We start from the raw sequence: 21,623 nt of genomic DNA on the forward strand, positions 1-21,623 counted from the left end.
GCTTTTGTCAAATCGGGTGAGACCGTGAAGACACAGAAACCAACAAAAGCATCAATTCTTGATGGCTCTAGAGACTGGAAGATGGAAGTTGACCTTGATAGAAGGCTTGTTTTCCCAAACGTGGTTCAGACGACCCTACGACCAGATATTGTACTGTTGTCAGAGACAGGAAAGAAGCTCGTCACCATAGAGCTGACAGTACCATGGGAGCGAGATGTGAAGAGGCCTACGAGCGGAAGAAGGCCAAGTACACAGAACTGATGGATCTGTGCAAGCAACAAGGCTGGCGAACTTGGCTATTTCCCGTGGAAGTTGGCATTAGAGGATTCTGTTCCCAGTCCGTGCACAGATTGATGACAGCATTAGGAACAACTGGCAGGGAGAGACGAGTGGCTATCCAGAGACTGAGCCAAGCAGCCAAACGGGCATCAAGCTGGCTGTGGCTGAGGCGAGAGGAGAAGAGCTGGAGGCAATCAACCAACACACAGTGACTGATCACCACTGTGGGCCCACCGCTATCAGAATGTTCATGGAAGTAAAGGGCCGAAACATTCTAAGACGGCGGAATCCATGCTGATGATGTTGGTTGAGGAGCAGTCTTAAGACTGTATTTAAACTAATTAGTATATTTGGTGATAAAATTTTACTGTGTATGTGTACCAGGTAACTACCAGTTAATTATAAATAACCCAAGAAGATTGATCATCATCGTCACGTGGTAAACCCAGGAATGCAAATTGTGCATGCATAGTGAATTGTATATATTTTATATACAAAATGATCAATTTACTTGCGTTATTTATAGTGGGTATATCGTTATGTCACCTATTTTTGCGATGTACTTTTAATTTCACATCACAAAATTTGATTACCGAATATACTGAAAATATTAACTTTTTTCAAGTACAGTGAAAACTCGCTATTAAGACCACTTGTGGGACTTTTCAAAAGTGGTCTTAATAGCGAGGTGGTCTTAATTCTGAGTTTTCATGAATTTGATGGACATATAATTACAACAACGTAAATATTCACTGAACTTTTATCTGTTTGCATAAAATTTAACAGTCATCCGTTTATACATTGTATTTATACATTGTACAAAGATAGTATTTCAAGTTGTTCATTAAAGAAGTGTAAAAACATGTATATGTACTTTTCATCAAGATCCTTGATGTTTACTTAACGAATGAGTCAATTGTCGTCTGCTTAGCATTTAGTCGAATAAAAGTCGAGATTTTCTTTTTAGAATAGCTTGAACCCGAGTCTTTCCAATGCCGAATAAATCGTCGTTGAGATTTCCCATCACTTGCGTCGATAAAATCAATCTTTTCTTTTAAACACAACTCTTTCCGTTTTCGCTTATCCATTTTGAATAACGATATGGTATAAAAGTCGGTTTTTATATCCATCACGAACAAAACCGTGTTACTCAAATATCCTAACTGTTAAATTATTCGCCGTAATAAATCTTTAAAGTGTGTACCAAACAACTACCAATTTACCCATCAAAGACTCAATAATAATAATAGCTAATTGTCAATCAATGGTTAAAATTATAACAAGTGCCGAAAATCTAACACCTGTGTCGCAAATCGATGCCAAAAACCGTTGTCGTTAATTGTGGTTTATTGGGTCAGAATGGCTTCGTACACAAGCCCGATAGTACCACAACATCAGATCAAGTAAGGTGTGAAAATTACTGGTCGTTTGGCGGGTGTCAATTAAGAACAATATCGATAATTGGTACTGATTAAAGTGGTCGTAATAGCGGATTAGCGGGTTGGTCGGATTAGTGAGTGTAACGACCATTGAAATATAGAAGGAACAAATCGGGACTGAAAAATGGTGGTCGACTTAGCGAGTTGGTCGGAATACCGAGGTGGTCGTAAAGAGAGTTTTCACTGTAATGTAATATACCAGCCATGATATTTTAATCAATATAAACTAATAATTGTAAAAAAAATATGGTGTTTAAGACCTTTCCTTTTTTCGTAAATCTGATTGATGGCCCATTTAACGATAAGCACTAGGATTGAAACCAGTCAAATTCAATTCAACCAATTAACAACTTGTTTTGTTGTCTATGTTACATAACAAGGTGCAATATTTTACTTGTTCTAAGAATCGCACTTGGAGTTTGTTAGGTGGATCATCAGTTAAGATAGCAAGTTCAATTGGTTGGTAAAATACGTTTTCTTTTTAAGTTAAACAATCTATCGAAGTAAAATAAACATAAACCAGTCTGTTTTTTTATATATATATTTATAGTTTGTTTTTCATTTTGAATCAAAACTAAGATTAATATATTTAATTTTTTTGTCGAACTGACAGTTTCAGGAATAATACCGGACCTAAGCAAATTTTATAAAAAATGTCCCAGGTTTCGCATGGGTTGTGTTTAGGTTGTATGCTGTTTGATGCTCATCGGTATTTTAGGTTAGAAAACTGCAGAATCCGGAAAGTGCCATCTATAATCTCGCCCTTCTTTCATCAAGGGCTACACATGAAGAGATAAACGTTATTTTGCGTGACACACGAAGCGACACATGATATTTTGCACGATACATGAAGCGATGCGCAAGAATATACCACAAATATCGTGGTAAATATCGCAATACACGAGATTCAGATAATATGGGCGATATTTGAATAATAAAATATCCAGTATCGCTTCGTGTGTCGCACAAAATATCGTGTGTCGCTGAGATTTTCGTGTGTCGCCCTTTGAACGCAAGACGCAATATTTTGCGCGATACTCAAAGCAAAACACAATATTTTGTGCAATACACAAAGCGAAACAGGATATCTTGCACGATACACAAAGCGACACGCTATATTTACCACAATATATCGCCTTTTGGGCTACCTACACAAGGGCAATATTTCGTGGTACATTATCGTGCATCGCTTTGTGTACCACGCAAAATATTGCGTATCGCGCAAAATATTGTGTATCGCTTCGTGTGTTGCCCTTGATGAAAGAAGGGCGAGATTAAAGATGGCAATATCCGGATTCAATAGGAAACCGAGCTTTTAAAACTTGATTTTATTAAGAAAGGTTTAAACATTGATTGTCTAAGGCACTTCAAGCAAATAATTATGGGCACCCTAGCCAATTGTTAACTAACACAAATTGACAAATTCTGTCATATGGTTTGTCATCAGTCACATGGAAGTCTGTTCAGTAAAAGTTTATAATTTTGCAAATTAAAAAAATATTGTCTAAATTTCCCAACTGAATGTAAAAAAAAAACAAGCAAATTCGTTGAATTGATATCCCCCGCCAATGTGCCTTTGGACACAAAAGTGTTATATTTGACACTAAAGAAGCATTTTTTTAAGATACAAAGGGCCATAACTCCGTTATTAACAGATGGTGTACAATGCCATTTGGTGGCATCATCCTCTTATCCATATATATACTCACACAAAGTTTCAATGAAATCCGCCAGAGCACTTCCAAGATATGGCTCAGGACATAAAAGTGCGGAATGGACGGACAGAAAGACAGACGGACAACGCCAAAACAATATCCCTCCGCCTATGGCGGGGGATAAAAAGAAAAACATCAAGTTCATCTTCCATCCAGCTCTATAAATGAATCTGTTGTAAAAACATTTTTATTCTCAATATTCAAGTATTTGAAAGCAAAAAAAAAACAAAAAAAACACTTATTTCCCAATATTCTCAACACTACGCCATCTTCACAGATCCAGAGTGCCCTGGTGAAGAAAAAAACAAAGATACATTCACAAAAAGCCCTAAGATTCAGATGTATTCAAGCCAAAATATACCGCATTAAACTAACAAAACTTTGAAAGTTCACTCATATGGTACTGTATAGGAAACTCCATACACATACCTGCTCTGGACTGGGATGTCTCTGAGCTGCAGGTGCGGGTGCATGGCTGGGCTGAACAACGTGGGCGTGAGTCTGCTCCGCAATGCCCACAGTATTAAGGGACCCGTTGGAGCTTGTGCGCGACCCCAGACTGACTGTGTCCCGGTCGCCATTGGAGGTCACCTCGTAGTTGTCAAGCTTCCGACGTACCTGTTGTAGCTGACGTGTCAGGTCCTGCAGTGAAAGTTAATATAGTTGCTTTATTGTTATGGTTGCTGTCTCAATGTTATTAAATAAAGTAGACATGAGTGTATATAAAGTAGATTTTAGGGGGCTTACTAATTAAAATTGAATTAACACAGTAGTTGTCAAGCTTCTGGCACATTTGTTGTAGCCCACTAGTCAGGTCCTTCAGCGAGAGGCAAACAAATTAAGGTTTTGACAGTTAGTTTCACCTGTGTAGTTATGTTTGATTGAAACCATATCCAAGGAAGAACCTCTGTCTTTTGAAAATCCTGAGAACACTTCTGGTGTCAAACTTGTGACCGTCCGTCGCAAGGCTGACATCATATCCACGACACCATTTCAACCTTATTTTAACCCTTTCCCCCATAAGAAGAGAAGTGAAAATGGCTATGTGTAATCAGCATAAAACCAGAACAGCCTGCGAGTAACTTGCAGTCTATTCAGGTTTTATGTTGTTTGCTGCTCATGTAAGGGTTGTAATAAAGCCTTTAACATTTTAATCAAGTAAGAAAGGTCTTTAATTAAATTGAACTTTCTAAGGGACTACATAAGCGCAAAAATAAATAAATAAGGGGTAAAGTGTTAAGAATAACCAGATCTTATCAATACGGGATTGATCGTTAGATATGAAATCATTATAATATTGAGAGATACACCTTTTGCACAATTTTGGGGACAGATAATTTAACTTAGACAGACAGTTGTTATCACAGAATGTAAAACTGAAAAACAATGTATTGAAGCTCATTAACCCTTTCCCACTCAGAAGCAAAGTGAAAATTGTCTATGTGCAAACAGCATAAAACCAGAACAGAACTCGCAGTCTGTTCATATTTTATGCTGTTTGCTGCTCATCAGTATCTTAGGGTTGGAAATGAAGCCTTTAAAACTTGAATCTTGTAAGAAAGGTCTTTACTTTAATGTAACTTTCTAAGGGACTACAAATGAGTCAAAATATATATATATAAGTGGTAAAGGGTTAATTAATGCAAACCTGGACTATATGGTTATCTACAAGCACAGAACTGTGGCTGGTCCCAATGTCTAAGTGGGAAGGGTTAATGCAAACCTGGACTATATGGTTATCTACAAGCACAGAGCTGTGGCTGGTCCCAATGTCTAAGTGGGAAGGGTTAATGCAAACCTGGACTATATGGTTATCTACAAGCACAGAGCTGTGGCTGGTCCCAATGTCTAAGTGGGAAGGGTTAATGCAAACCTGAACTATATGGTTATCTACAAGCACAGAGCTGTGGCTGGTCCCAATGTCTAAGTGGGAAGAGTTAATGCAAACCTGGACTATGGTTATCTACAAGCACAGAGCTGTGGCTGATCCCAATTTCTAAGTGGGAAAGGTTTAATGCAAACCTGAACTATATGGTTATCTACAAGCACACAACTGTGGCTGGTCCCATTTTCTAAGTGGGAAAGGTTTAATGCAAACCTGAACTATATGGTTATCTACAAGCACAGAGCTGTGGCTGGTCCCAATTTCTAAGTGGGAAGGGTTAATGCAAACCTGGACTATATGGTTATCTACAAGCACAGAACTGTGTCTGGTCCCAATGTCTAAGTGGGAAAGGGTTAATGCAAACCTGGACTATGGTTATCTACAAGCACAGAACTGTGGCTGGTCCCAATTTCTAAGTGGGAAGGGTTAATGCAAACCTGGAATATATGGTTATCTACAAGCACAGAACTGTGTCTGGTCCCAATTTCTAAGTGGGAAGGGTTAATGCAAACCTGGACTATATGGTTATCTACAAGCACAGAGCTGTGGCTGGTCTAAGTGGGAAAAGGCTTAATAGGTCAGCTTGCAACAATTGGCAAATGTGCAAGGTCCATAATGATGAGCTATGATACACACAGCCACCAACTGACCTTGACATTGTTGGCATGCTTCCTCTTCAGGGTCTTCATTTCGTCCCTCTCGTCCTCCAACTTCCGTGTGAGGTCCTCGACAGCCTGCGTCTTTCCCGCAAGCCTTGACGTGAAACTCTGAGCCTCCTCCTCTCGCTGCTTCCTCTCCTTGCAGAGATTCTCCTCCTGTTGGTATAAAGGCATGTGTGTAAAGTGTCGGCACAGGCTAATCAGGGACAACTTTTTCCGATTTGTCGAAAGAAGTCTCTTGTAAAGGAAAAAACAGTTTTTGTCAAATGTCTTCCCAGATTAGCCTGTGCTTACTGCACAGACATGCATTATGGCCAGTTTTTCTAAAGATTCAGATCAATAGATTAAATAACAATCTCCTCCTTGTGTTGCTTCCTCTCCTGAATTTCAAGAAAAATAAATGTGCTTAAAGTGTGGTCCCAGATCAGGCTGTGCAGTGCACACAGGCTTATCAGGGACGACACTTACCAGCTAGACTGGATTGGGGTTTGAAAGCACAGACTTCATTTTTACAAAGAATTTCCTCAAAGCTGTATGTGTTGTACTTGATCAGTCTGTGCGGTCCGCACACTAATTAGGGACAAAACATTCCGCGCCAACACCTGATTTTAGTTTAGAAGGGACTTCATTTGAACGAAAAATTCCTGAAAGCAAAAAGTGTTGTCCCCGCTGTTACTAAGCAGACTGCACAGGCTAATCTGGGACACACATGTATAAGAACCCTTTTTCAGATTAAAGAATTCAAACACATTCCCCAAATTAAAAAGGAATCGTCTTCCCCCTATTTTTACCAAACATGAGTCTCTGAATGTAACTCTTGTGAACAAAATTAATGAACAAAACTGGACAACTATTGGCAAATATAGTCAAATTTTTGTGTACTATGGCACTTTTGATCGAAACATGTGTTAATTACATGTTCAACAAAACAAGTTTGCATGTTTATGTAATATAGAACATGATAAATAGTATTTAAATCTTATAACCATTGGTATGCACTTATGGCAAAAATGTTTTTATTAATTCTCAACAGTGAACTGTAACCTTTGACCAGTAGTGATGGTAACAGTGGATAACTGCGTCCGTTAATGTAATTTAATCTGGTCCATTATCAAACTTAAATAAATACATAGTAACACTTTTCTGTAAGAGTTTGTTAATTTATTTTCACATAGGTCATGAAGCACATCAAGCTCATGTGAGCTAACAAAGTCTCTGAACAATCAGGGCTAAATGCATGTGTGTTAAGTGTCATCCCAGTTTGAAGAAAGCACAGGCTAATCAGGGATGACACTTTCTGCCTTAACTGGACTTTTGCTAAGAAGAGACATCCTTTAAACAAAAAAAAAACATACAAACCAAAAGTGTCGTCCCTGATTAGCCTTTGTGGACTGCACAGGCTAATCAGGGACAACAATTTACAAACATGCATTAAGCCCTGTTTTCCCAAGAACAGGACTCAAACTAACAATCATCTTCCACAGCACATACCAGTTCCTTGAGCCTGGTGTCCACATCTTGACTGTCCATCTTCAGTACCTGCAACTCTCCTGTCAGATTCATCACCTGCATGGAACATATGGACATGTTAGGGATATTTCTGATAAAACAAGAGCTGTGTTCGTGAAACACAATGCCCCCTACTGCACCGCTTTGAAGCCATATATTTGGCCTTTGACATGAAGGATGACCTTGACCTTGACATTTTACCTTTCAAAATGTGCAGCTCCATGAGATACGCATGCATGCCAAATATCAAGTTGCTATCTTCAATATTGCAAAATTTGACCTTTGACCTTAACCTTTGACCTTGAAGGATGACCTTGACCTTTCACCACTCAAAATGTGCAGCTCCATGAGACATGCATGAATGCCAAATATCGAGTTGCTATCTTCACAGGGGCGTCAAATGGCCAAAATCTAAAATCCTGAAAATAAGGCTAGCATATTGGGGCCAGAGCAAAATGAGGGTTAATAATTCATTTAACTTTGTTAACTATTATTAACTTTGTAAACAATATATCAAAGTAAAATAATGTGTGACAATAATCTTAAAAAAACAAACAGAAAACAATCATCTGATTTATATCAATTTCAAAAATGGTGCTTAAGGGCATAAATCCTGAATTCAGGAATAATCCTGAATTTTGACACCTCTGCTTCAATATTGCTAAATTTAACCTTTGACATTGACCTTGAAGAATGACCTTGACCTTCACATTTCACCACTCAAAATGTTCAGCTCTGTGAGATGCAAATGCATGCCAAATATGAAGTTGCTATCTTCAATATTGAAAAAGTTATGGCCAATGTTAAAGTTTTCGGACGGACAGACCCCATATATTTGACATTTGACCTTGAAGGATTACCTTGACCTTCACCTATCACCATTCAAAATGTGCAGCTCCATGAAATGCAAATGCATGCCAAATATCAAGTTGGTATGTTAAATACTGAAAAAGTTATGACCATTAAAGTTTTCGGACGGACGGACAGACTGACATACTGACTGACGGACAGTTCAACTGCTATATGCCACCCTACCGGGGTCATAAAAACTTGAAATTGCATGATCCTCATTCTGGGGAAACTGGGCTTTCTGCATGTTTATCAGGGATGATCATTTCCTATTACACTGGATTTTTGTTTAGAAGAGACCTACTTTAAATGAAAAATTCCATAAAAGCAAAAACTATCATCCATAAATAGCCTGTGCATATTGCCAAGGCAATTCTGGGACAAAACTTTAAGCACATGCATTAAGCCCGATTTTCCAAGAAAGAATATATATTTGTAACTCTCCCATCAGTTTTATCACCCACATTGAACACAGGGATATCTTCTTTAAACAAGAGCTGTCACCATAGGATGACTTATGCCCCCTATACACGCTTGATAGAAGAGTTTTTTTCGAAACCTAAACGCAGATTTCGAAACCTAAACGCGGACCCTAAGTTCAAGGTTAAGATCACAGGGGTCAAAATTTGTGTGCGTATGAAAAGGCCTTGTCCATATACACATGCATGCCAAATATGAAATTGCTATCTGAAGCGACATAGAAGTTATGAGCATTTTTCGAAACCTAAACGCAAGATGTGACGGACAGACGGGCGGACGGACAGTGCGATCACTATATGCCCTCCTTCGGGGGTATAAAAACTTAATACTTTAATAATGGTAATTATCTGCAACTCTCTTGTAAGAATTATTTTCTCAATAGAACATTTGGATACATCTATCTTATTTACAAAACTTGATTTACTGCAACTATTAATATGCAGCTCTCCTGTATGATTTATCACCTTCATGGAACATAGGGATATTTTCTTTACAAAACTTTATATGATATTTATAGCAATTATTTATCTGCATTTCGTTAGCTTATCACTTATACAAAAGACCGCAAGTACATAAAGTTTGATGATAAATTATATTGGAAATATAAAATAAACGATAATCTGTTTGCTGTTTCAAGAAATAACTTGAAAAATAACCTTGTTGCTAAGTGTGTTCTTTTACTAACCTTGTTGCTAAATGTGTTCTTTTACTAGCCTTGTAGCTTAGTGTGTTCTTTTACTAACCTTGTTGCTAAATGTGTTGTTTTACTAACCTTGAAGCTAAGTGTGTTCTTTTACTAACCTTGTAGCTAAGTGTGTTCTTTTACTAGCCTTGTTGCTAAATGTGTTGTTTTACTGACCTTGTTGCTAAGTGTGTTCTTTTACTTACCTTGTTGCTAACTGTGTTCTTTTACTAACCTTGTTGCTAATTTTGTTCTTTTACTAACCTTGTTGCTAAATGTGTTGTTTTACTAACCTTGTTGCTAAGTGTGTTCTTTTACTAACGTTGTTGCTAAGTGTGTTCTTTTACTAACCTTGTTGCTAAATGTGTTGTTTTACTAACCTTGAAGCTGAGCGTGTTCTTTTACTAGCCTTGTTGCTAAGTGTGTTCATTTACCAAACTTGTTGCTAAATGTGCTATTTTACTAACCTTGTAGCTAAGTGTGTTGTTTTACTAACCTTGTTGCTAAGTGTGTTCTTTTACTAACCTTGATGCTAAGTGTGTTCTTTTACTAACCTTGTTTCTTAGCGTGTTCTTTTACTAACCTTGTAGCTGAGCAAGTTCTTATACTAACCTTGTTGCTAAGAGTGCTGTTTTCCGACTGCAGCTCTGCATTCTTTCTACTCAGTTTGGCTGTGAGTTCCAGCCTATCAGACTCTCGTCTCCTGCAGGCGTCCATGTCTGACACAAGCTCCTTGTTCGATATCTTCAGCTCAGAAATCTCAGAGTCCAGACTTTTGATCATCTCCTGGGCTCTGAAATATTGGTAATCTTTCCATACTCAAAAATAATTTCTAGATATAGTGGTCCTCCTTTTGTAGAGGGCTCTCCTCATCAAAAGACTTTTTTCTTTATTAGAAAATTAAAACTAAAAGAGAGTGTTTCAAAAACCTAAGACTTGCAATGCTTGCACTTTAATATATATGTTTAAACTAATGTAACATTAAAAGTTTGATTTCAAATTACATATAAACGAGAGCTGTCACCATAGAATGACTTATGCCCCCTTTAAACGCTTGGTAGAAGTTATGAGCTTTTTTGAAACCTAAACGCAGATTTCGAAAACCTAAACGCGGACCCTATGTTCAAGGTTAAGGTCACAGGGGTCAAAATTTGTGTGCGTATGGAAAGGCCTTGTCCATATACACATGCATGCCAAATATGAAATTGCTATCTGAAGCGACATAGAAGTTATGAGCATTTTTTGAAATCTAAACGCAAAGTGTGACACAGACGAACGGACAGACGGACGGACGGTTCGATCACTATATGGCCTCCTTCGGGGTATAAAAATGTCTTAGAATATCAAAATAAATCAGAAAGCCACATAAACTAGAGAGCGGACACCATGCTAAATCCTTGAAATGCACTAAGTGACCCCGTGACCTAGTTTTTGACCTGGCATGACCCATATTCGAACTTGACCTAGATATTGTCTTGATACAACTTCTGACCAAGTTTGGTAAAGATCAGATGAAAACTACTTCAATTAGAGAGCGGACACCATGCTAAATCCTTGAAATGCACTAAGTGACCCTGTGACCTAGTTTTTGACCTGGCATGACCCATATTCAAACTTGACCTAGATATTGTCTTGATGCAACTTCTGACCAAGTTTGGTAAAGATCAGATGAAAACTACTTCAATTAGAGAGCTGACACCATGCTCCTTGAAATGCACTAAGTGACCCCGTGACCTATTTTTGACCCGGTGTAACAGGCCATTTCTTCCCCCCTGGCCAATTTTTCCCCGGGGAAAAAATGGACTAGTCCATTTTTTCTCCGGGGAAAAAGTTGCCTAGGCCAATTCTTCCCCCTGTAGTCAAATTCTTCCCCCCTTAATTTTTATTTAATACATCTTTCTGTCTACACATTTCGGCCAGTTTTTCCCCCCTGGCCAGTTTTTCCCCCCCTACCTTGTAAAAGTTTTAACAATAGAATTTGATTGAGAGTTGCAAAAACTGCCTACACACTCCTATCTTTTATTTTACTTATCTTTTACATTTATTCTTCACTTTTCGGCCAGTTTTTCCCCCCTGGCCATTTTTTTCCCCCCTACCATGTCAAAGTAGTTTTAACAACAGAATTTGATTGAGAGTTGCTAAAACTGCCTCCACCCCCTTATCTTTTATTATCTCCCGCGATAGGCGGAGGGATATTGTTTTGGCGTTGTCTGTCCGTCCGGAGCCATATCTTGGAAATGCTTTGGGCGGATTTCATTGAAACTTGGTATGAGTATATATATATATATGGATAAGGGGATGATGCTAGCCAAATGGCATTGTACATCATCTGTTAATAACGGAGTTATGTGCCTTTGTATCTTGAAATATTGCTTTTTTGAGCGTCAAATATAACAGAAACATTGAAAAAATTGAAGTCATTTTGCAATAAATTCTTAATAAGGGAGGGGGGAAAGATTTGCAGAGGGGAGAAAAAATGGCCAAGAGTCATGTTGCAATTAATTCTTTAAGTATGGGGGGGAAAATTTGGCCAAGGGGGGGAAAGATTGGCCTGGGCCATTTTTTCCCCGGGGGAAAAAACGGCCTAGGCCAATCTTTCCCCGGGGAAAAAATGGCCTAGGCCAAATTTTCCCCGGGGAAAAACTGGCCGGGGGAAAAAATGGACCGCTACACCGGCATGACCCATATTCGAACTTGACCTAGAAATTGTCTAGATACAACTTCTGACCAAGTTTGGTAAAGATCGGATGAAAACTATTTGAATTAGAGAGCGGACACGAAAAGTGTGACAGACTGACAGACTGACAGACAGACAGACTGACAGACAGACTGACAGACTGACAGTGTGAAAACTATGTACCCCCTTTTCTTCGAAAATGGGCATAAAAAAGAATTCAGAAACAGCTCACTACTAACTAGTTAACAAGTACATTTATTTAATTATTGGCTGTAAATGAAGTTTGACAGCAAAAATGCAAAAGATATTAGTTTCATTCTTGGAAAACTGAGCATAACGAATGTGCATAAAGTGTCAATCCAGATTAGCCTGTGCAGTCTGCACAGGCTAATCAGGGACAAAACTTTCTGGAATTTACCATTTAGAGGAAGTCTCATCTAAACAATAAAAGAGTTTTGGCGGAAAGTGTTGTCCCTGATTAGCCTATGCTGAATCCACAGGCTAATTAAGGATGACATTTTACGCATTTGCATTAAGCCCAGTTTTCAAAGAACTTAACTAAATTAGTCCTACCTGGCAAAATCAGTTTTGTAGTGAACAAGGGACTCAACTCTGTCACGCAGTTCCTGGATTTCTTTTTTCTGTTTCTGGATTATCTCCCCATACTGTGACACTACAATAGGATATAATGGTCAGTATCTCCCCATACCATTAAACAACAATTGAATACATTGGTCATTAATCTGCTGTACTGTGTCACTTCAACAGAATCTAGTGGTAATTGATTATCTCCCCAAACTATGAAACTGCCATGGAATATAATGATTAATTTTATTTATTATCTCCCCCATACTGTGACAATACAATGGAATATAATGGCAATTGATTATCTCTGTATTATGTCACACTACAATGAAATATAATGGCCATCGATTCTCTCCCCATCCCATGAAACTGCAATGGATTATATTGGTCATTATTTCCCATACTGTAACACTTCAATGGATTATAATGGTAAGTTTCGACTTCTGTTTCTGAATTATCCCCCCTTACGGTGACACTAAAATGGATTATAATGGTCATTTATGACTTCTACTAAAACAAAGAGTATTCTAAACTAGAAATGGCGCGGCAGAGGCCGACGCGTATCCCCACGCCGAATGTTTGACATAGGTGTGCCCCAGGGTTGGTAATGGGGCCATGCATAGCTGAGATTGACCGTATTGTCATAAGAGAAGTTCATCATCAATTAGAAGTGAATTTGTGTAGAAATGAAGAAGTTATAGTAAAAGGCAATTTTGGGTGGGTGTGACATATGTGGGCAGGGCGCCCCAGGGTTGGTAATGGGGCCATGCATAGTTGAGATTGACCGTATTGTCATAAGAGAGGTTCAGTATCAATTTGAAGTGAATCGGTGTAGAAATGAAGAAATTATAGTAAAAGGCAATTTTGGGTGGGTGTGGTCTATGTGGGCGGGGCGCCCCAGGGTTGGTAATGGGGCCATGCATAGTTGAGATTGACTGTATTGTCATAAGAGAAGTTCAATATCAATTTGAAGTGAATCGGTGTAGAAATGAAGAAATTATAGTAAAGGCAATTTTGGGTGGGTGTGGTCTATGTGGGCGGGGCCCCAGGGTTGGTTATGGGGCCATGCATAGTTGAGATTGACCCTAATGTCATAAGAGAAGTTCAGTATCAATTTGAAGTGAATCCGTGTAGAAATGAAAAAATTATAGTAGCCTGTTTTCCTGTCTATTCGTCCACCTAAGAGGTTGAACGCGCGCATGCGCCTTACATGTTGATATGGATGAATGAAACTATTACACAAAGTTCAAGCAATATCTTATCTATAAGTTTAAACAACAAAAACTTGTCGATAACTTTGTGACTTGATAAAATTACGTCATTTGATCCGGGCAATCCTAACAGCCTTGCAGACGGAAAGACAAATGTAAACACGGAGAAAAAATGTGAATTATATGCATATTTCATTTAAAGGATGACTGTTTTGGGCGAAAGGTTGGTTTATATTTTGAAAAATAGTTAAATTGAATAGATTACTTACGTTTTTAGTTCGCATTTTTCACATATCTGGGGAGCAAAATATCTCCTGTCAAAACTTGTATAGAAACCGGGCACGCGCGACCGTTCGGATTGCGGCAAATTTCGCGTGAAGATTGTTCACGAATAGATAGGGCTGAACGAATACATAGGAAAGAAGGCTAAATGGAATTTTTTGGTGGGTGTGGCCTATGTGGGCGGGCGCCCCAGGGTTGGGATTGGGGCCATGCATAGTTGAGATTGACCCTAATGTCATAACAAAAGTTCAGTATCAATTTGAAGTGAATCCGTGTAGAAATGAAAAAATTATAGTAAATGGAAATTTTTGGTGGGTGTGGCCTATGTGGGCGGGGCGCCCCAGGGTTGGGAATGGGGCCATGCATGGTTGAGATTGACCGTATTGTCATAGGTGAGGTCCAGTATCAATTTGAAGTGAATCGGTGTAGAAATAAAGAAGTAAATGTAAAATAACCTAAAAAAATGAGTGATAATTTCTGACGCGGCCCCACCCCAACCCCTATAACTTTTGACCCAGGGGTCAGATCAAAATTCCAAATAGTGCAGGGTCGCACATATGCTCATAGCTACCATGTGTGTAAATTTCAAGGTTCTAGTGCTTTTAGTGTAGGAGGAGATAGTGGCCAGGACGGACGGACAGACGGACGGACGGACGGACGGACGGACGGACGGCGGAGATCACCACAATATCCCCACCTTTTTTTCAAAAAGCGTGGGGATAAAGAGCTATTACAGATAAGTTTATTTAGTGAAGTTAAGAAAACCTAATCAGGAGCCTTTGCGAGTGGTTGGTGTAACTTTTTGTGCTAATCAAATCTTATCTGTGTTTAACAACAAATTAATGCATCTGTGTTTAATGCTAATCGGGTATCCTATTTATCCCATCATGTTTGCATTTTTCTGTCTTCATTTCAAAAATACACAAACTCTCATAAAAATGAAGAAAATGCAGGGAAGCGATGTTTGGATGTCCTTCAGCTTTGTTCTGACCAATACCCCATCCAATTCGCACTATACCCACTTCTATCCAGTATCCAACCCACCTGTGCTTGTTGCCTGCTGTTTTTCTCCATCCACAGTAGAGAACCTCTCCTTCAAGGAGGTGAGTGATTTCTGGGTGTCCTTCAGCTCTCCTCTCATCTGCTCCAACTCCCTCTGGGTCTTCACATGGGCCTGTACAGAGAGGAATTTAAATACTGTAAATAATTTATATACATCAGCATGAAAATTTAGGTTTTTCAAAAAATGAATGTTGGATTTTTAATTTGGTGAAAAAAAGGAATTTGCAAATGTCATTTTCCAATAAATTAGTGGTTAATTTGTGGAATAAGTGACCCGAAGAAATCAACAAGAAATGAGTCGGGTTCTGAAAAAACGGGGCATAATGCATGTGCGTAAAGTGTCGTCCTAGATTAGCCTGTGCAATCCGCACAGGCTTGTCAGGGATGACACTTTCCACCTAAATTGGATTTTTGCTAAGAAAAGACTTCATTTAAACGAAAAATGTCATAAAAGCGGAAAGTGTCATCCCTGATTAGCCTTTGCGAACTGCACAGGCTAATCTGGGACGACACTTTACACACACCCATTATGCCCAGTTTTCTCAGAACGCGGCTCAAATAATGTCCCAGGAATAATAATGATTGTACAGCCAGCACAGTATATAAGGACAATTTAAGCATGGACTGGTAAGCAATTGTCAAGGTGAGGAAAACATATTTCATAAAATACTCAAATATCAGTAAACTCTGCTTGCAAATACACTATTGCATATACTAGTTCAAGTTAATTGCAAGTATGACAAATATCCGCTTAATGTGGATTTTGTGCAATAAACCATTCTAATAAAAGCAAAGTTTTCAATGTTTGTTTTCTAAACAGTACCTAAAAGTTCAATTTGATTTTTCTATAACGCACCATCCAGTTCAAATTTGGGTTTCTATACATCACCTACCAGTTCAAATTTGTTTTTTTATACATGTACATCACATACTAATTCAGAGTCACATGACCTAATAACTCAAATGTTGTTTTCTTTATATCACTTTCTAATTCAAAGTTTGTTTTCTTAACATCACTTAACAATTTAAAGTTTGTTTTCTTAACATCACTTACCAATTCAAAGTTTGTTTTCTTAACATCACTTACCAATTCAGAGATAGTTTTCTTAACATCACTTACAAATTCAAAGTTTGTTTTCTTAACATCACTTACCAATTCAAAGTTTGTCTTCTTTACATTCCTTATCAATTCAAAGATTATTTCTTACATCCCTTACTTATTCAAACTTTGTTTTCTTACAGATGGTTATCTTAACATCACCAATTCAAAATTGGTTTCTTAATTCACTTATCAATTCAAAGTTGGTTTTCTTTACATCCCTTACCAATTCAAAGTTTATGTTCTTAACATCCCTTTCCAATTCAAAGTTGGTTTTCTTAACATCACTTACCAATTCAAAATTTGTGTTCTTTACATCACTTACCAATTCAAAGTTTGTTTTCTTAAGATCACTTACCAATTTAAAGTTGGTTTTCTTAACATCACTTACCAATTCAAAGTTGGTTTTCTTAACATCACTTACCAATTCAAAGTTGGTTTTCTGAACCTGGTTCTCTAGAAGTTCAGACTCTTTTTGTTTGAGTTCCTTGTCTAGACTGTTTGACTTCACCTCTTCTGACTCCTGCAAATAAATGTGGTATTTTGTAAGAAAGGGAACCTTCATGATTCACACCTTTTTCCTCATTCAAAATTGTAATTTTAACATTGCAATAGATGTCAGAGATTCTGAAAAAAATAAAGTGTCCTCTACAGTAAAATATAAAATTACAAGAGTTCCGCTGTTGAAGACATCTTCCCCTTCAAACAGGGCTTTGAACTAGTGACCCAAATTTCAATAGGGGTCATCTTCTGAGTGAGGCCAATGCACGTGTGAAGTATCAAGCCAATCGGTCAATTCGTTGATGAGTTATTCATCAGAAATGCTTTTCACTCTTATTGTGACAGTGACCTTGGCCTTTGACCTAGTGACCCCAATTTCAATAGTATTCATCTACTGTCCAAGGCCAATGCACATGGAAAGTATCGAGCTAATCGGTCAATTGGTTGACGAGTTATTGATCGGAAACGATTTTCACATTTATTGTGACAATGACCTTAACCTCTGACCAAGCGACCCCATTTTCAATAGGGTTCATCTACTGTTCAAGGCCAATGCACATGTGAAGTTTCAAGCCATTAGGTCAATTCGTTGACAAGTTATTGATCGGAAACAAACTAGTTTACAGACAGACAAAGAGACAGACTGACCGACATCCAGCAAAACAATATACCCCCATCTTCTTCGAAGGGGGGCATAAAAAAGGCATAATTCATAGAACAAAACTTAATGCCAAAAATGGATTTTCAGTTAAAAAAGACTTTATTTAAAGCAAGAATTTCTTAAGAGCAGACAGTTTCGTCCCTGGTTTCATCACAGGCTAATCTGGTATGACACTTTACGCACATGCATTAAACCCAGTTTTCCCACAATGAGCAGTGCAAGGTACTGGCCTATTCCCTACCTGGTACTGCTTGATAATGGCCTGACAGTCTCGCCTTATTTGCTGAGTCTCTTCCTTAGCTTCTTTCACTTTTGCTGCCATCTTGTCCAACTGGGTTTTAGTTTCCTTAAAATACAGAAATCATGTAAACAACGTTTTTAACATAAAAAGAAACACAACAAGTAAGTCAAGTTAAATTTATGTTTCTCTATGGGAGTATTCAAATGGTTGGTTAACAGTATCACTTAAATAGTTTTTTTAGTGTATAATCATCTATAATATCTAAAATAATAACTACAGAAAAAGTATGAAACTTAATGCATGCACATACAGTGTCATCCCAGTGACGACACTTTCCACCTAAACTGGCTTTTATGTAAGAAGAGACTGCTTTTAAATGAAAAATATAAACGCAGCATGCACAGGCTCATCTGGTAGGAAACTCTGCGCACATGCATTCAGTCCAGTTTTCTCAGAACAAGACTCATATACCCCAATCACAGACAACCATGCTGCTTTACCTTGTGAGATTACAATCACAGAAATCCATGCTACCTTACCTTGTGAGATTAAAATAACAGGCATCCATGCTGCTTTATCTTGTGACAATCCAATCACAGACAACCATGCTGCCTTACCTTGTGAGATTCCAATCACAGAAAACCATGCTGCCTTACCTTGTGAGATTCCAATCACAGAAAACCATGCTGCCTTAACTTGAGAGATTCCAATCACAGAAAACCATGCTGCATTACCTTGTGAGATTCCAATCACAGAAATCCATGCTGCCTTACCTTGTGAGATTCCAATCACAGAAAACCATGCTTCCTTACCTTGTGAGATTCCAATCACAGAAATCCATGCTGCATTACCTTGTGAGATTCCAATCACAGACAACCATGCTGCATTACCTTGTGAGATTCCAATCACAGAAAACCATGCTTGCCTTCCCTTGTGAGATTCCAATCACAGACAACCATGCTGTCTTACCTTGTGAGATTCCAATCACAGAAATCCATGCTTCCTTACCTTGTGAGATTCCAATCACAGAAATCCATGCTGCATTACCTTGTGAGATTCCAATCACAGAAATCCATGCTGCATTACCTTGTGAGATTTCAATCACAGAAAACCATGCTGCCTTCCCTTGTGAGATTCCAATCACAGACAACCATGCTGCCTTACCTTGTGAGATTCCAATCACAGACAACCATGCTGTCTTACCTTGTGAGATTCCAATCACAGACAACCATGCTGCCTTACCTTGTGAGATTCCAATCACAGAAAACCATGCTGCCTTCCCTTGTGAGATTCCAATCACAGACAACCATGCTGCCTTACCTTGTGAGATTCCAATCACAGACAACCATGCTGCCTTCCCTTGTGAGATTCCAATCACAGACAACCATGCTGCCTTACCTTGTGAAATTCCAATCACAGACAACCATGCTGCCTTACCTTGTGAGATTCCAATCACAGACAACCATGCTGCCTTCCCTTGTGAGATTCCAATCACAGACAACCATGCTGCCTTCCGTTGTGAGATTCCAATCACAGACAACGATGCTGCCTTACCTTGTGAGATTCCAATCACAGACAACCATGCTGCCTTCCGTTGTGAGATTCCAATCACAGACAACCATGCTGCCTTACCTTGTGAGATTCCAACTCTGCCTTCAGCTTATTCTGCGCCCATTTGACTCGATTGTCCGCTGAAGCCACCAGCTCTCTTTGTTTGTCCATCTCATCTTTAAGTTTGCTCAACTCGGCATTCTTCGTTTGTGAATGAAACAATATTTTTTCAAGTTCAAACAAGAAACATGGGAACACCCCAAAACGAGGCTTTTATCATTTAAGTTATACATTTCAGTAATAATTGTTCAACTTCAAGCTGGGTCTGCATGTATGCTTCCTATACACAATATTTCAGCACAATTCTGCCATCTAAACACTCTTTAATGAGTGGAAACTGTTTTTATGTTTTTTTTTATTTACAGTGACCTTGACCTGCAATCCCCCAAATAAATCCCAAGCAGGATCTCCATGCAAGCTTGCTTTATTTAACCCATTTATGCCTAGTGGACTCTCCCATCCTTCTAAATTTGATCAATTTATTTCCAAAAGTCTAGTATATTTATTTCTATATCTAGAATATTACTTACAGAAATTCCTTTAAGCAAACAGCGCAAACCCACAGGCCATTTAACGTTCGGTCGCCAGGTCACTTGAATTTCGAAATCAGAGTCCTCCGGGTGCCTTAACTTTTCCGATCAGTGTATTTTTGCAGTTACTTTAACTAGCCATTCTAAATCAAAGCAAGTTTGACAGAACGTCAACAAATTCTAGCTTCAACTAAACAGTGCTTATTTATTTCCTGTTGAACTTTTGTCTCCACAAAAATGGTGCGAAAATTATGTACATTAAAGGCGTGTCATTTTCATGGAAAGCGTGGGTATATTGATTATTATATAAACATGCACACATCATGTTGGGTTATTTACGCATGTTCAGTTGGAATATTTCATCAAATCTTTAAATAGCCACTTATTCCGAAACTCATTTGAAACTTGAACAAGAGCTGTCAGAGGACAGCGCGCTCGACTTTTCGAGTGCTTGACAGTATAACGTAAGCCATCATGGGGAAATTGTTCATATTCAATAAGGTCAAGGTAATATAGTCATATTCTAAATGGGAGGACCATAAATGAAACATATTAATCGCTAATGTTTTAAAGAAGTTGTAATTTATAGACGATTCTGAGATCAGGTATATTTTCCACAATCTATTGAACATTTGTAAAAACATAAAACAAACTCATAAGATGATTTCATTTTAAGTTTGATAGCAATAGCTTGGGTGGGATGGTTGGACGGTCCTTCAAAAATAAAATAAATATTTGTGTGTTTTTTTACCATGTTTCAAAGAAAAACAATCTTTTTGGGTGGGGGGTGGGGGTGGAGAGGGGGGTATAATGTATGGGTGTGGTCATTTATTAGATTATCTTTCAAAAATAAAAAAAAGGAAATTTTTTATTATTTTTTTAGGGGGGGGGGGGATTCTGGAGGGGGGATGCGTGGGAGATGGTTTGGGTGGAGTCCATTGTGGTATGTCAGGTAAGTGTTGTTTTGTCAAAGTATGAATCAAATCTGATCATAAATAAAGAAGTTATGGCAATTTAATCAATATTTATTAATTTGACCTTGAGAGTCAAGGTCATTCAAAGGTAAAGGTCATATTCAACTTACAGTACCCTCATGACAGTAAGAAAGTATTTCAAGTTTAAAAGCAATAGCCTTGATACTTTAGAAGTAAAGAGGATCTAAACACAAAATTTAACAAAATATTCAAAGCTACTAAGACAAAAAAGGGCCATAATAGCATTAAAATGCCAACCAGAGTTATGCAACTTGCCCTGTACAGTCCCCTTACAATAGCTAGCGAGTTTTCCAAGTCCAAGATACTTTAGGAGTAAAATGGACCAAAACACAAAACTAAACCAAATGTTAAATTATCTAAGTATAACAGGGGCCATAATTATGTCAAAATGCCAGTCAGAGTTACATAACTTTGCCTGCACAGTCCCCTTATGATAGTTAGAAAGTGTTGCAAGCAATAGCTTTGATACTTTAGGAATAAAGTGAACCTAAACACGAAACTTAACCAAATTTTCAATTTTCTAAGTAATAAAAGGGAACATAATTCTTACAAAATGCTTTAACAGTTGTCTGCTCTTGTTTATAGATTGGGTTCATGTTGGTAAAGAAGTATGCAAAATATAAAAACAATATGACAAGGCACATAGAAAATATGTTCAGAGCTTCAAAAAG

The 21,623-nt window shown here is 38.2% G+C and overlaps 1 protein-coding gene across 9 annotated transcripts in view; it reads right to left on the reverse strand.

The window, feature by feature from the left end:
* The window catches only part of LOC127842962 (coiled-coil domain-containing protein 186-like), a 62,996-nt gene that overhangs the window by 26,713 nt on the left and 14,660 nt on the right, over positions 1 to 21,623 (reverse strand). For 8 of the 9 annotated variants that reach the window (XM_052372763.1, XM_052372768.1, XM_052372765.1 and 5 more), the window contains exons 6-14: positions 19,449 to 19,568; positions 17,817 to 17,921; positions 16,838 to 16,936; positions 15,297 to 15,426; positions 12,748 to 12,847; positions 10,110 to 10,290; positions 7,469 to 7,543; positions 5,969 to 6,133; positions 3,863 to 4,075 (exon numbers count right to left, since the gene is read on the reverse strand). In XM_052372763.1, coding sequence (XP_052228723.1) covers positions 3,863 to 4,075; positions 5,969 to 6,133; positions 7,469 to 7,543; positions 10,110 to 10,290; positions 12,748 to 12,847; positions 15,297 to 15,426; positions 16,838 to 16,936; positions 17,817 to 17,921; positions 19,449 to 19,568 — 1,188 coding nt within the window. Of the gene's footprint in view, positions 1 to 3,677; positions 3,723 to 3,862; positions 4,076 to 5,968; positions 6,134 to 7,468; positions 7,544 to 10,109; positions 10,291 to 12,747; positions 12,848 to 15,296; positions 15,427 to 16,837; positions 16,937 to 17,816; positions 17,922 to 19,448; positions 19,569 to 21,623 lie in introns of those variants that run through there. The other variant, XM_052372769.1, reaches the window with a different exon arrangement.

The sequence above is a fragment of the Dreissena polymorpha genome, chromosome 8 (assembly GCF_020536995.1).
Source record: "Dreissena polymorpha isolate Duluth1 chromosome 8, UMN_Dpol_1.0, whole genome shotgun sequence".
Lineage (NCBI taxonomy): Eukaryota > Metazoa > Mollusca > Bivalvia > Myida > Dreissenidae > Dreissena > Dreissena polymorpha.